At 41.1% G+C, this 16,303-nt stretch overlaps 1 protein-coding gene across 1 annotated transcript in view; it reads right to left on the bottom strand.

Moving 5' to 3' along the window:
• Nucleotides 1-16,303, bottom strand: part of LOC124804379 — a 675,970-nt gene that overhangs the window by 42,072 nt on the left and 617,595 nt on the right. Inside the window, exon 17 of the mRNA XM_047264747.1 lies at nt 2,014-2,194. Coding sequence (XP_047120703.1) covers nt 2,014-2,194 — 181 coding nt within the window. The remainder of the gene's footprint in view (nt 1-2,013; nt 2,195-16,303) is intronic.

The following is a 16,303-nucleotide window of genomic DNA, read 5'->3' as shown; positions in this document are numbered from 1 at the left end:
CTCATAGTTTTCATTAGTTATATGCGAAATCTCACGTCTTAGACCATCTACAACTTTTTGTAAACTTGAAATGCGTTTGTTTAGTTTTTCGATTTCACTTTTACAGTTTTCACAGGATTCCTTTTTTACGACAGAACAGTAACTTTTATTCACTTCTTCACTATGCATCACTACACTCGTCGCCATCTTGCACTTGTTATTACTATTTCTTTATCCTTCTTGATATTTGTGAGAACATTCAGCATGCTTTTTATACAAGAATATGTTTACTACAGAGAATGCTGGTATTTATTAAGATCCATTTAAATAAACGAGGATAAAGTGCTAGATCACGTAAAGTAAGAATAACCTAATGAAACAAAATTATTGCATGAATACAAAATTTTGTTGACAATACTGATAAACGATCAGAACAATTGAATCAAAGTAAATATCCAAATAAAATAGAAAGAAACATTCCACATGGGAAAAATATATTAAAAAACAAAGATTCCATGACTTACCAAACGGGAAAGCACTGGTAGATAGGCACAATAAAAAAAACACACAAACACACACACAAAATTTCAAGCTCTCGCAACCAACAGTTGCTTCATCAGGAAAGAGGGAAGGAGAGGGAAAGATGAAAGGATGTGGGTTTTATGGGAGAGGGTAAGGAGTCATTCCAATCCCGGGAGCGGAAAGACTTACCTTAGGGGGAAAAAAGGACAGGTATACACTCGCACACACACACATATCCATCCACACATATACAGACACAAGCAGACATGTTTAAAGGCAAAGAGTTTTGCCTTTAAATATGTCTGCTTGTGTCTGTATATGTGTGGATGGATATGTGTGTGTGTGCGCGAGTGTATACCTGTCCTTTTTTCCCCCTAAGGTAAGTCTTTCTGCTCCCGGGATTGGAATGACTCCTTACCCTCTCCCATAAAACCCACATCCTTTCATCTTTCCCTCTCCTTCCCTCTTTCCTGGCAAAGCAACCATTGGTTGCGAAAGCTTGAAATTTTGTGTGTGTGTTTGTGTGTTTTTTTTTTTTTTTATTGTGCCTATCTACCAGCACTTTCTCGTTTGGTAAGTCATGGAATCTTTGTTTTTTTAATATAAATATCCAAATATGTATCTTTGGTATAAATTGTCTTTGGACATGGACATGCTTCATTATGGCATGTAATTAAACTTGATTATAAGTTGTAATAGAAGTTGGACAAATTTTACACAGACTAGTCAAAATTATAACTGCTGGAAGTTTTTGAGAATGAGGAGTGATATTTTGTGAAAATTTTGGTTGTGAAACAATTGTTAATTTTACAAGTGTTTAAATGAAGGTTAACATAATAAACTGTCAAGTTATCAAAGAGAAAACAGTGTTTCAGTCATAAAAAATAAAAAAACTCAAGCCTGAGTAATTGAATCAAATGTTTCATTCTACCACCCCTACCATCACATATCTATATTATTGATAAAAAAAGTAGTTTTCACTTCAAGTGCAACACAGACTTTATTTCCAAGCTTGTGGTAGCTGGTGAAGTTACACGGTACAACACACAGCCTGCTGACATTTTCCTACTTTCTAGACTTCAAAGCTCCCATAGATACCTCGCAGGACTTTCACTCCTGAAAGAAAGGATAAATTCTGGCCAAGAATGGCAAAGGTTCTAGATCACACCACAGTCTGGCACATGGTTTTAATCTATCAGGAATATCTCTACACTACACATATTGCTGAAGAGTGAAAGCTTCATTCTGCCTATCTGCTTCTTGATTTAAAGTATTTTAAAACAAAAATCTCATGATTAAAGGTATTCAAGTTTAAATTCGAAGGCAATTCTGCAAGCAGCACAATGAAATCTCATGAAAGGTAAACAGATATTTGTCACCTAAAAGACACAGGTATGGCCTAAGTGAATATGTATTTTTACATTCACACTTGTCAATGCACTGAAGATGAAGGTAAAACAAAGCATACCTGTAACAGCTTCAACAGCACCTGACTGCAAAAATATAACTTACTTTTGCCATTGCATCCTTGTTTCTATCACGAGGGAACTTTCTGTTTGTTACAAACTGAATGTCATTAGATTGTAACAAATCCTGTAAGTGGGATATATATTCAGTGTACTTTTGGCCATCCTCAGTCAATGCAGCAACCCTTGTCCAATTCAGTCTCTTAAATAAGCTCAGATATACATCACTGTAAAATAAATGATGATGATGATAATAATAATAATAATACATCAACACAAATTACATCAATCTAATAATCTATCTGGAATATAATATGTGTGCATGATGACAAGTATATTTTCAACAAATAGAAAGGATGCTGTGCAACAAACAGACCTGTAGAAATTGTGCAATGTACTTAACTTTCACACAAAGTGACCTAAAAAGATCTTTCCAAACCCCTCTCAACATGTTCCTCCCTTTTTCCACTTCACACCTGTTACATTTGACTGAAAGAAAAACCTGCCTAGGCAACTGCTTACGCCTTTATTCAAAGCCAACAGTAATTTTGTACATGTTTGTGTGTGGGGTGGGGACAGGGAAAGGAAGGAGGTCACAAGGATAAGGCGGAGGGGGTTGCTTGCATGTATGTTCCTAAGCTATAATAATAGACTTCATCTATAAGCTAAGCAATTTAATGTCCTTGTTCTTTTTTGTGCCTCTCTGCTACTCAGTACCTCTTCTGTTTTTGGTAATAGCACTCTGCCATCTCATATATACCTTATTTTATCTGCTAGCTCACATGGCTTTAGAGACAATCAAACATTCAAATCACAAGTGCAGGTATCTGCCCTGGTAATAGCAGACTTTCAATCTTAAACAGATCTAAGTTAACAGAAAAATGTACTATTATCTAGGAAACTTATTTTGAAATATTTTCTTGCATTACCAAATGATTATCTCCCCAAATGACCAATGATAGTTTGAAGATCTTGGAGCTACTTTACACCCTAAATTTTGAAATAAACACATTGGTCACTTAGTAAACATTCCTTCATTATTGTCACATTCTATAAGTTGTCAGTATTTCTGTGTTAAATTCAGTAATATCTGTCCATAATATTGGTATGTCACATTCTGTAATACTGTAATTCTAGTCACTGTCTGTGTTTGCAACACACAAATACATGCCAGGACGAGTGCCTGCCTGCCACTTCGCCCAGGAACAAGGCAGTGGACCAGTGTGATCACAGCCATAAAATCCCAAAAGGCTTCTGGCATTATTAAATATAAAATGCTATATACAACTCAAGTAACAACTTTTACTTTTTATCCAGTGTTATATGTTCTCACTGTCATCTTTACAGTACTAATTAGAATCTTAAAATAATAATATTTTCTCACGTGGACTGCCCACTTCTTGTGTCTCCCCCAAATACAAATCACCTAACTGCACATTCAACTCATATGTAATGTATTCAAAATATAAGCAATTAGGTATTAATGGGAGGTCTGTATTTAACAGATCTAGTGGCTCTGCAGCTGTGCACTGTACTTTCAACCTCAACCAGGACCACAGCAACATGAGATATCACTAATAGTAACATACAGTATATCTTCAGTAATAATTTCTTAGTAATAAAAGAACATAGCAATTTGCCAGTCATTACTGTAAACAGTAAGTTATTAGTAATAAGAGATAAAGATAAAATGTTAGTTATAACAGAAGATATTAAATTCCCAGTAGTAACTAATTATTGTAAAATCACAGTGGTTGCAGATGATAGTGGCTTCTTAGCACTACAAGATGGTTGTAATTTCTTAGCAGTAACTGAATATAGCAAATTCTCAGTAGTAAAAGGTAATGGTAAACTCCAGTATAACAGAATCTGCTAAATGTTCCTCAGTAGTAACAAATGACAGTAAGTTCTCAGAAGGAACAAATGGTAACAACATGTTGTGGTATATGAATCTATTAACTGACCAGTGTTAATAGAATAAAGTGGCTTATAATCTATAAAACTGTCATTGTAATCAGTTTCACCACTACCAGAGTGTACCATAACTGCTTGCAGTTCCATCTGTTATGGTTCCTTTCATTTCTAATTCCTGTCACAGTTTCTACATTCTTATCTGTAACACATTCTAAAGTACTTCCCATATCTAGTATTTGGTTTTTATTTACTGGAACACCCTGTACTGAACAAATAGTATCAGAAAGTTCAACATTGTTGTCAGTCTTTTCTTCCACTAAATCAAAACTATCATTGAATTGCTAAAACAAAACAAAAAATAGTTTTTCTGCTGTTTCTATTCTGCTATTGAAGTGAGAACCTACCTCAACTATTGTCTTATCCATGTGAGAAAATCTGTTATCTATTTTGAAAAATTTTTCATCTACCTGAGCAGCTTTGTAGTTCATTCCTGCTTTTATGTCTGTTGGCTAATTTAAAATTTCCTCTCTTAATTCTGTTGATTACTGTGTAGTCATCTGTCCAATAGTTCCTACAGCAATATTCCCATCTTTAAGAGACATTGTACTAATCTCCTAATTAATACACTCCTGGAAATGGAAAAAAGAACACATTGACACCGGTGTGTCAGACCCACCATACTTGCTCCGGACACTGCGAGAGGGCTGTACAAGCAATGATCACACGCACGGCACAGCGGACACACCAGGAACCGCGGTGTTGGCCGTCGAATGGCGCTAGCTGCGCAGCATTTGTGCACCGCCGCCGTCAGTGTCAGCCAGTTTGCCGTGGCATACAGAGCTCCATCGCAGTCTTTAACACTGGTAGCATGCCGCGACAGCGTGGACGTGAACCGTATGTGCAGTTGACGGACTTTGAGCGAGGGCGTATAGTGGGCATGCGGGAGGCCGGGTGGACGTACCGCCGAATTGCTCAACACGTGGGGCGTGATGTCTCCACAGTACATCGATGTTGTCGCCAGTGGTCGGCGGAAGGTGCACGTGCCCGTCGACCTGGGACCGGACCACAGCGACGCACGGATGCACGCCAAGACCGTAGGATCCTACGCAGTGCCGTAGGGGACCGCACCGCCACTTCCCAGCAAATTAGGGACACTGTTGCTCCTGGGGTATCGGCGAGGACCATTCGCAACCGTCTCCATGAAGCTGGGCTACGGTCCCGCACACCGTTAGGCCGTCTTCCGCTCACGCCCCAACATCGTGCAGCCCGCCTCCAGTGGTGCCGCGACAGGCGTGAATGGAGGGACGAATGGAGACGTGTCCTCTTCAGCGATGAGAGTCGCTTCTGCCTTGGTGCCAATGATGGTCGTATGCATGTTTGGCGCCATGCAGGTGAGCGCCACAATCAGGACTGCATACGACCGAGGCACACAGGGCCAACACCCGGCATCATGGTGTGGGGAGCGATCTCCTACACTGGCCGTACACCACTGGTGATCGTCGAGGGGACACTGAATAGTGCACGGTACATCCAAACCGTCATCGAACCCATCGTTCTACCATTCCTAGACCGACAAGGGAACTTGCTGTTCCAACAGGACAATGCACGTCCGCATGTATCCCGTGCCACCCAACGTGCTCTAGAAGGTGTAAGTCAACTACCCTGGCCAGCAAGATCTCCGGATCTGTCCCCCATTGAGCATGTTTGGGACTGGATGAAGCGTCGTCTCACGCGGTCTGCACGTCCAGTACGAACGCTGGTCCAACTGAGGCGCCAGGTGGAAATGGCATGGCAAGCCGTTCCACAGGACTACATCCAGCATCTCTGCGATCGTCTCCATGGGAGAATAGCAGCCTGCATTGCTGCGAAAGGTGGATATACACTGTACTAGTGCCGACATTGTGCATGCTCTGTTGCCTGTGTCTATGTGCCTGTGGTTCTGTCAGTGTGATCATGTGATGTATCTGACCCCAGGAATGTGTCAATAAAGTTTCCCCTTCCTGGGACAATGAATTCACGGTGTTCTTATTTCAATTTCCAGGAGTGTATTAATGTAAAGAATCACAACTAATGTCGTAAAATGTTACTAATAATAGATTATTAAGTTTTAGTTTGCTTGTTTCTTCCATTTATGAACTAAATTCAATCAATTAGTTTTCTTTCTAAGTTTGAGCAGTGTGTGACAAACTGACTTTGTAACTGGATATTCAGATAACCACTTCAATCTATCAACTGACAAAATCAGCACTTCACAGTGCATCATATTTTCAAGTACTTCTACATCTATAAATACACTCCGCAAACCACCTTGCTGCGTGTGGTAGAGGGTAATTTGTGTAATATTGTTGCTTCCCCTCTTTCCTGTTCCAGTTGTGAATAATTCACAGAAAGAACAATTGCCAGTAAGCCTCTGCGTGGGCTCAAATCTCTCACATTTATGGTATGTATCCCACACTGATGAGCAATGTTAAGTAACTGAAACCACCAAGTTTTAACACAGTGTACGCAGTTGGGATGTCTTATACAAAGAGCTGACTGCATCTACTCATCTGTCAATGTCTTTCTCCCCAATGCTGCTTCTCTTCTGCATTGCCAGTTCACCTCTGGCTGCTGTTGCTGTTTGCTCACTGGTCGCCGGCTTGTTCATTATGTGCTTGCTACATGAAGACTGCTCTCTACACCAACTCACTGCTCCATGCAAAAGTTGCTGACAGTAAAATGCTGGATGCCAACTGGCATTAATTTAGTAAAGCAAGTCTACTGCATACTCTGCTGCTGCCTTCTACAAATAATCTTGTCACAGATTTAGTTTGTGTTCCAGGAAATTGTAGTGCAAGATAATTTTCAGTATTTGAAAGAAATAAACTGCATTGTCTGTACAATACTTTTTATTGAAAGTCATGAACAGTTTTGTGTCATTAGAAGATGCATCCTCAGATGATAAATATTCTTTTTACTAGGTCATTGTCAAAAGGTAACTGCCTTGCCTGCTGCCGTTCAACCACCTTCCTGCTTGTGTCGCAGTTCTGCTACCCCCTTCATTTTAAATAAGGACTGCTGCTTTTAGTGTGCTATTTGTTTAAAACATGCTGTGAATGCTGGGGAGTGGCTCCAAGGCAGTTATCTTTTGGTGATGATCCAGCAAAAAGAATCTTTATCACCTGAGGGTGCATCTTTTAGTGCCACGGAACTCGTCTTCTAGTGCCATGGAACTGGTTGTGGCTTTGAATAAAAAATATTCTACAGCCAATGCAGATTATTTCTTTCAATACGTGGAAGTTTGTCTGTGGTTGCCTTCAATTTAAAATAACATACTTCAGTATTTGCTTTTCACGTGCAATTTTCGATTAAATGTTCCATGAAGTTGTAATGCTTAAGAATCTTCAGTATTTGCTTTTGATGTGTAATTTTTTTTTTAATTTCTTGTTAAAAATGGATTATAACTGCTTCATTGTATTTAAAATCTTCTTTATGGCTGCTATTTTATGCCAAAAGTTGTTTGATAATGTGTGATGGTGAATTTGCCTTCTTGTTGATCTACTTGACAACAGCTTATTGATTAATTTTATCAACATAATTTTGCTTCTGTTTCTTCTCTGCAGATATTAATAAGCATATAAAATTATTTTAAATTCAAATACACCAAACTTAATAACTTACTGATGCAATAAGTAAACATTTATAGCACTTTCAACTATTGTTCGCTCTTCTGTGGTGTAAATTTTATATATATGTAAACCACATCACATAGTCACAGTTTTTCAGTATTAATGTCAGTCTTTTTAATTCACTTCAGGTATGATATAAAGTCTAGTATTTTATTGTGTTTTTCACTTGAAGTTATCACAAAGTATTTAGTTGGTTTTATTTCATGCATTGCCTATCCAAGTTCACTGTACTGAATTGCTCACATACAAAATAACATTGTTTGCACTCCTTCCACAAGTAATAAAATAATCTTCAATCTTTATAAACCAATTTGTGATGAAATTGCTCTTCAGTAAGTCTCACAGCAGAACTGGAGTAACTTCTTCCTCCTTAGTCTTCAAATCTAACTACTTCACCGTAGATTTGTATTTCTCTCCTTGGCCACCACATGACAGGATATGTACTGATCAAAAATGAAGTAAAGTCTTGAAGTAAAAATCTTCTTAGTAAGTTTTGTCTTGTATTTTAAATTTCAAGTCAAACTTCTTTCTTTCCAGATTTGCATCTTACTCCAGGATCACCACTTGGGAGGATATATGACAATGAAAACTCAGTAAACACTTCACACAAAAATGTAGTAAATTCTTGTTGCAAAATTGATTTTAATTAGTGTTCTTGATGGCAAAATCATAAGAAATAATCTTGAAGTATATTTAGTTTATAATATTATTTGTTTAACTCTTCTTCTAAAGTTTTGAGATTATCTTCAACTTGTTTGAACATTTTTTACATGATAATGTTCAATACATTGTCTGTGTGGAAGCAGCCTTAATACTAAACTAAAGTAAAATTTTTCTACTATTTGCAAGAATATACTCTCCACTGATGATTTACAGCATCTCTTATTATGAGGAACCCCTTATAAAGTCTATGGGGAGTTGGAAGTGCCATATCATACTTGCTGTGATGTAAAGGCATCTTCTGGCAACATCCAACTGCCTCATGCTTCCCAAGGGGTACCTCAAATGTATAGTAACACAACCCAAACAAATACTTGTATCAACACATAATACTAAACGAATAAAAATAGAAAATGCAAGGGGGCACTGTACAATTGCTTAAATTTCAACACAAACAGCAAAGTACTCATTTACATACTATGAAATCCAGATAACTTCATGTGTCTAGCTCTTGAAGGAAAAATCCTGAATTTAGCTAAGCAAAAATTCTGGACCCTCACAAGTCACATTGGGTATGGTGGTCAACTAGACTATTATTTTTGATATGTAAGACTTAAGTCTAGTGAGATTTCTGCAGAATGGATCCAAAAGTGAAGAAGATTCAGTTAAATCTCAAAGAACATGAAAGGCTTGCCAGGTATAATACAAGAAAAGATATTTGGGGCATTATCACACACAGTTATGAGTAAATTCTACATAGAAGCATGTAGCACTCCCGTTTGCTCTGGAGATAGCATGATACATCATGTCATGGACTCCTCAAGACAATGATAGTACTGGAGGTGCATCCACATCTGTGACTGCTCAGTTGCCACCCACAAAAATGGCTCTGAGCACTATGGGACTCAACTGCTGAGGTCATTAGTCCCCTAGAACTTAGAACTAGTTAAACCTAACTAACCTAAGGACATCACAAACATCCATGCCCGAGGCAGGATTCGAACCTGCGACAGTAGCGGTCTTGCGGTTCCAGACTGCAGCGCCTTTAACCGCACGGCCACTTCGGCCGGCTTGCCACCCACAGCTCATGGGTACTGGTCAGAGCTGTGTCCAAGGCATGCCTATTTTGCTTGATGGTATTCAAAATGTGCTCATTAGTGTACAACTTGGGTGGTACTCCATCACTTTCATGTTTATGAAGTGTTCCTCAGACCATCTTGTCAGAAATCTGTGGTGATGGGGTGATGCAGTGTCACATGTCACAGGTCACATGTGAGATGCTCTTAAGTGAATAAACAGATTTACATGTTAGGTCCCTAGGTCTCTACTGACAGAGGGTGATAGACCTATCTGAGGCCCAGTTTCATTCTGTATAACATTACCCACGGTAGGGTGCTGTTGACAAGCACATAAACAAGACTAAATTTGTGGCTGAACTTTGAGCCTAATCACATTATACACTGATCTGTTCCATTCATTGTGTGACAGGAGTGTTTTGTCTCCACAGCAGTAGCTGAATCTAATTCATTTACTAACAATAGTATGTAGGCTGTCTGAAATCCTAAATTTACAAAGATGTTATAACATCCTAAACTGAGTACCAATAGCCAGAAATGGATATTTACTTTTTCACTGACATAAACAAGTTATACATTATAGCAACAACTTAAGCTCACTGCAACTTTACAGAGTTACAACTGACAGTCTTAGTGCATACTAATGTACCTTCACTCATGACATATGCGATTTCAGAGAGCACATGCTCATACAACTCACAGGCCCACTTATAGGGGCCACCTGGGTCAGCCCCCTGGTGTACTCTGGTGAGCTGCCAAAGAAATAACATTATTTAAGCAATTGCAAATGTGTGCTCGGTCTATTCATTACATTGTATTACTGTTGTCCACTCTATGTGTTCAGTACTATGCATGCACAACCCGTATCTTATGTGTTTCTCTATAAAGTACTACGTTCCACACATTGTGTTTGTTCTTGCTATAAGAAACTTGGTGATAGTGAGAATTATGTTTTCTCCACATGGTCAGTGGCAGTGCTAAGTCACCTGATAAACATCTCAATGGAAGAAACACTCTATAACATCTCATTCCCAACAGCAAGCTTTTGTGGAACAACAGCAGTCTCTCTACACAGTTTGCAATCAAGTGGTGTCTGTGTGTTCACGGCAGGTTAAGCACCCATCAGTGTGACCATCGCCCTTCCTGGCTTATGATGAACCAGCTGAAGGTTGGGACTCCTATGAAGCACAGGTTTTTCATGTTGGTGATGCAAACCTGTGTAGGGCTTTCTTTCTTTCCTGGCTTCCACCAAGCATGTATCAGTTATTGTGCCAACTTGCACCTTTGCCAGCTTATCATTTGATGAACTGAGCAAGCTTCTCTCAACCAATTATTGTGACAGAACGCATGTGACTATGACGTGTGTAGAATTTTACCATTGTCAGAAATTCCCAAACCAATCTTACAAAGCCTGGACTGCAGAATTACATGGGTTGAGCCATAATTGTGAGTTTTTCACCAGTAACCATCACAAATCCTATGCTACACATGGTATGTGATGTTGTTATTCATGTGGCCCTGGATAACAAAGCCCATGAAAAAACACTTCAGTGTGAGAATGTGACCCTTACGGATGTGTTAATATCACGCAGTCCTTTGAAGTGTCACAGACTGCAGGTGAACAGATTGCTGCATGGTGGGGAGATATCAGAAGCTGCTCACCACCGTTAGGGAGCATGAGGGGGAAGCTGTTGCAGCAGTACAGCCTTCAACTCAGCATCGGGGCAGTGTCAGTTATGGTCACAGAAGCAATAGGCCATGTCGCAGCAACAGCCACATGCCCCCCTTATGTCTTACTCATACTCTTTCACCCAACGTGATCATGGTGCATGCCATAAGCATTGGGTGGTTTGTGTTGAAAGAAAGGCCACAGTACATCAGTGTGGAACTCTCCTCTTCAAACCTGATGGGCACAGTGGTACCAATGGACATAAACTGTATCTCTACAATGGCTTTTTCCCTGAACAAATTGTTTATTGACTTGCATGTTTCAAATAAACCGCTAAAAAAACAAGTTGACACAAGAACTGAAGTGACTTTCATAAACGCACAAATGTATGTAGGCTTGGGCTTCCCTCACCTAACACAGGTTTCATGGAAGTTGGTTAGCTACAATAAACAGCAGAATCCAACAATAGGTCAGTTCTCCACTCCCATCCCTAACAAATCTGTTATTTGCCCTCCCACTTTCCTTGTGGTGGATCATTCCCATATGACAGACCTGTTCAGGTTAGATGCATTTAACATTTTTGGGTTCTCCATTACCGACGAGATAAATTCCTGTTTGGGATAGATGCATTTAATGCTTTCGGTTTCTCTATTGCCAATGAGATAAATTTAGAGTCAGATTAAGTTCCATGTCAGCAACTGTAGTCCCTCTGCTCTGAGTTTACATCTCTGTTTTGCCCTGCACTTGGTTAAGCTAGGGTTTCAGGCCCACATTACCATGAAAGAGTCCGCCCACCTTCATTTCTTTTGGGTGCAACAGATGCCTGTCACGTTGTGCTACTCTGTCAAAGCTGAATTACACCATTTGATGGCATGTGATGTCATTTGGCCTATTTCTTCCAGTGAATGGATTCTTACACCAAAGACCACCTTAGCAATCTCTGATCGTAATTTTATGTTTTGCAGTCTGCGGGTCTCAAGTGCAATCTTGCCTAATCTCAATTTTTTCAGTTGTCATTTGAGTATCTACATTTTCAGGTTCCTCACGCAGGGGTCAAGCTGTTGCATCATCATGTTGATGCAATTGTGGCTTTGCTGTAGCTGACCTCCATTAAGGAACTGCAAGCATTTCTAAGTAAAGTTGCATATTACCAAAGTTTTTGCTGAATGCATCCATTGTTTCTCAGCCATTGCATGGGCTTTTGTGTAAAACTGTGCAACTATTCTGGTCCTCAGCATTTGCTTTGCTTAAATCTAAGCTTCAATCTGTACTATGTCTGGCCCACTTTCCAGCTGGGTCAGCATCTCGTGTTGGCTACAGATGCCTCCCAGCATAGTCTTGGTGTGATTTTGGTGCACAAATACATGTACAGGTCTGAAGAATCCATTGTTTATGCTTGTAAGACTTTTACTCCCACGCCATAGCAGTATCCTCAGATTAAAAAGGAGTCTTTAGTGATTGGATTAGCTGTTAATAAATTTCATGTCTTCTTGTATAGTTCTAAATTCCTTTTAATCATGGACCACAAGCCATTGGTTGTTCTTTTTAACCCTTTGGCTTCCACGCCAAACAAGGCACTGCACTATTTGCTGTGTTGGGCCTCTCTTCCTCTCCCGTTATCATTATCAGATCCATTACCAGTCGACAGTACAACACACCAATGGCAATGACATATCTCACCTTCTGACAGACCAGACAAGGTGTTCAATCAGGATGAGTTGCTTTGTTCCTATTTAGATACTGAGAACGAGAATACAGTCAATGGTTTTCCCATCACTAGTGGCACACTAGCATCGGCCATCACCATAGATACTGTACTTAATCAGATCTGCTCTTTTGTGCAGCACAGTTGGCTGGAAAAACCTCCTGACCATGCCTTGGATCCCTTGTGTAATTACTTCTTCCTACAGCATCACCTTTCTGTATTTGATGGACTTCTCCTGTTAGTGGTAATGGAGTGTGCTCCCTGCCGCCGTTGGATAAGCAGCTGAGCAGCAAGTCGTATACTCCTAGCTCACTCGTTTGTTACATAGTTTAATTCTTAATTTCTTTGCGTGTTTTTGGTACTTGCATTGTTTAATTCATAAATTTCAGGCGTATTATAGTATTTGAGAGTTGTAGCATCGTGTTTTAGTACCTGAATAGTGTAAATTCGCTTAGTCTCCTTCCGCCGCCGAGCAGTGTCAGCAGTGCGCAAGTAGCAACATTACTGCATTTACTAGGCAATCTTGTATTTTAATAACCGTTTAAATTTTGTCGATTTGTTTGCGCTCTCTGTAGATTAGTTCAGACGTTCTTTGCAAAACAGTTTTTAGCATGGATAGGGACTGCAACCGCTGTGTTCGGATGCAGGCTGAGTTGGCATCCCTTCGCTCCCAGCTTCAGGCAGTGTTGGCTTCGGTCACACAGCTTGAGGCTGTTGCCAATGGGCATCACTGTGGGGGTCCGGATGGGGGTTTGTCGGGGACGGCCAGCTCGTCCCACGCATCCCCTGATCGGACTACGACTGTGGTTGCCTGGGATACTGCCCGCATTGAGGCTGATCCCTCACCTGTGGTAGAGTGGGAGGTCGTTTCAAGGTGTGGCAGGGGGCGAAAGACATTCTGGAGGGCTGAACGGAAAGCCTCTCCAGTTTGTCTGACAAACCGGTTTCAGGCTCTGTCTCAGGCTGATACTGATCTTCAGCCTGACATGGCTGCTTGTCCTGTTCCAGAGGTTGCCCCTCAGTCTGCAAGATCCGGGCAGTTGCAGAGGGTGGGCTTACTGGTAGTTGGGAGCTCCAACGTCAGGCGCGTAATGGGGCCCCTTAGGGAAATGGCAGCAAGAGAGGGGAAGAAAACCAATGTGCATTCCGTGTGCATACCGGGGGGAGTCATTCCAGATGTGGAAAGGGTCCTTCCGGATGCCATGAAGGGTACCGGGTGCACCCATCTGCAGGTGGTCGCTCATGTCGGCACCAATGATGTGTGTCGCTATGGATCGGAGGAAATTCTCTCTGGCTTCCGGCGGCTATCTGATTTGGTAAAGACTGCCAGTCTCACTAGCGGGATGAAAGCAGAGCTCACCATCTGCAGCATCGTCGACAGGACTGACTGCGGACCTTTGGTACAGAGCCGAATGGAGGGTCTGAATCAGAGGTTGAGACGGTTCTGCGACCGTGTGGGCTGCAGATTCCTCGACTTGCGCCATAGGGTGGTGCGGTTTCGGGTTCCGCTGGATAGGTCAGGAGTCCACTACACGCAACAAGCGGCTACACGGGTAGCAGGGGTTGTGTGGCGTGGGCTGGGCAGTTTTTTAGGTTAGATGGCCTTGGGCAAGTACAGAAAGGGCAACAGCCTCAACGGGTGCGGGGCAAAGTCAGGACATGCGGGAACCAAGCAGCAATCGGTACTGTAATTGTCAACTGTCGAAGCTGCGTTGGTAAAGTACCGGAACTTCAAGCGCTGATAGAAAGCACCGAAGCTGAAATCGTTATAGGTACAGAAAGCTGGCTTAAGCCAGAGATAAATTCTGCCGAAATTTTTACAAAGGTACAGACGGTGTTTAGAAAGGATAGATTGCATGCAACCGGTGGTGGAGTGTTCGTCGCTGTTAGTAGTAGTTTATCCTGTAGTGAAGTAGAAGTGGATAGTTCCTGTGAATTATTATGGGTGGAGGTTACACTAAACAACCGAACTAGGTTAATAATTGGCTCCTTTTACCGACCTCCCGACTCAGCAGCATTAGTGGCAGAACAACTGAGAGAAAATTTGGAATACATTTCACATAAATTTTCTCAGCATGTTATAGTCTTAGGTGGAGATTTCAATTTACCAGATATAGACTGGGACACTCAGATGTTTAGGACGGGTGGTAGGGACAGAGCATCGAGTGACATTATACTGAGTGCACTATCCGAAAATTACCTCGAGCAATTAAACAGAGAACCGACTCGTGGAGATAACATCTTGGACCTACTGATAACAAACAGACCCGAACTTTTCGACTCTGTATGTACAGAACAGGGAATCAGTGATCATAAGGCCGTTGCAGCATCCCTGAATATGGAAGTTAATAGGAATATAAAAAAAGGGAGGAAGGTTTATCTGTTTAGCAAGAGTAATAGAAGGCAGATTTCAGACTACCTAACAGATCAAAACGAAAATTTCTGTTCCGACACTGACAATGTTGAGTGTTTATGGAAAAAGTTCAAGGCAGGTACGTGCCGAGTAAAACTGTGAGGGACGGGAAAAACCCACCGTGGTACAACAACAAAGTTAGGAAACTACTGCGAAAGCAAAGAGAGCTCCATTCCAAGTTTAAACGCAGCCAAAACCTCTCAGACAAACAGAAGCTAAACGATGTCAAAGTTAGCGTAAGGAGGGCTATGCGTGAAGCGTTCATTGAATTCGAAAGTAAAATTCTATGTACCGACTTGACAGAAAATCCTAGGAAGTTCTGGTCTTACGTTAAATCAGTAAGTGGCTCGAAACAGCATATCCAGACACTACGGGATGATGATGGCATTGAAATAGAGGATGACACGCGTAAAGCTGAAATGCTAAACACCTTTTTCCAAAGCTGTTTCACAGAGGAAGACCGCACTGCAGTTCCTTCTCTAAATCCTCGCACAAACGAAAAAATGGCTGACATCGAAATAAGTGTCCAAGGAATAGAAAAGCAACTGGAATCACTCAATAGAGGAAAGTCCACTGGACCTGACGGGATACCAATTCGATTCTACACAGAGTATGCGAAAGAACTTGCCCCCCTTCTAACAGCCGTGTACCGCAAGTCTCTAGAGGAACGGAGGGTTCCAAATGATTGGAAAAGAGCACAGATAGTCCCAGTCTTCAAGAAGGGTCGTCGAGCAGATGCGCAAAACTATAGACCTATATCTCTTACGTCGATCTCTTGTAGAATTTTAGAACATGTTTTTTGCTCGCGTATCATGTCATTTCTGGAAACCCAGAATCTACTATGTAGGAATCAACATGGATTCCGGAAACAGCGATCGTGTGAGACCCAACTCGCTTTATTTGTTCATGAGACCCAGAAAATATTAGATACAGGCTCCCAGGTAGATGCTATTTTTCTTGACTTCCGGAAGGCGTTCGATACAGTTCCGCACTGTCGCCTGATAAACAAAGTAAGAGCCTACGGAATATCAGACCAGCTGTGTGGCTGGATTGAAGAGTTTTTAGCAAACAGAACACAGCATGTTGTTATCAATGGAGAGACGTCAACAGACGTTAAAGTAACCTCTGGCGTGCCACAGGGGAGTGTTATAGGACCATTGCTTTTCACAATATATATAAATGACTTAGTAGATAGTGTCGGAAGTTCCATGCGGCTTTTCGCGGATGATGC

The sequence above is a fragment of the Schistocerca piceifrons genome, chromosome 1 (assembly GCF_021461385.2).
Source record: "Schistocerca piceifrons isolate TAMUIC-IGC-003096 chromosome 1, iqSchPice1.1, whole genome shotgun sequence".
NCBI classification, from domain to species: domain Eukaryota; kingdom Metazoa; phylum Arthropoda; class Insecta; order Orthoptera; family Acrididae; genus Schistocerca; species Schistocerca piceifrons.
The sequence above is the reverse complement of the archived record's forward strand: the minus strand, read 5'-3'. Positions and strand labels throughout refer to the sequence as shown.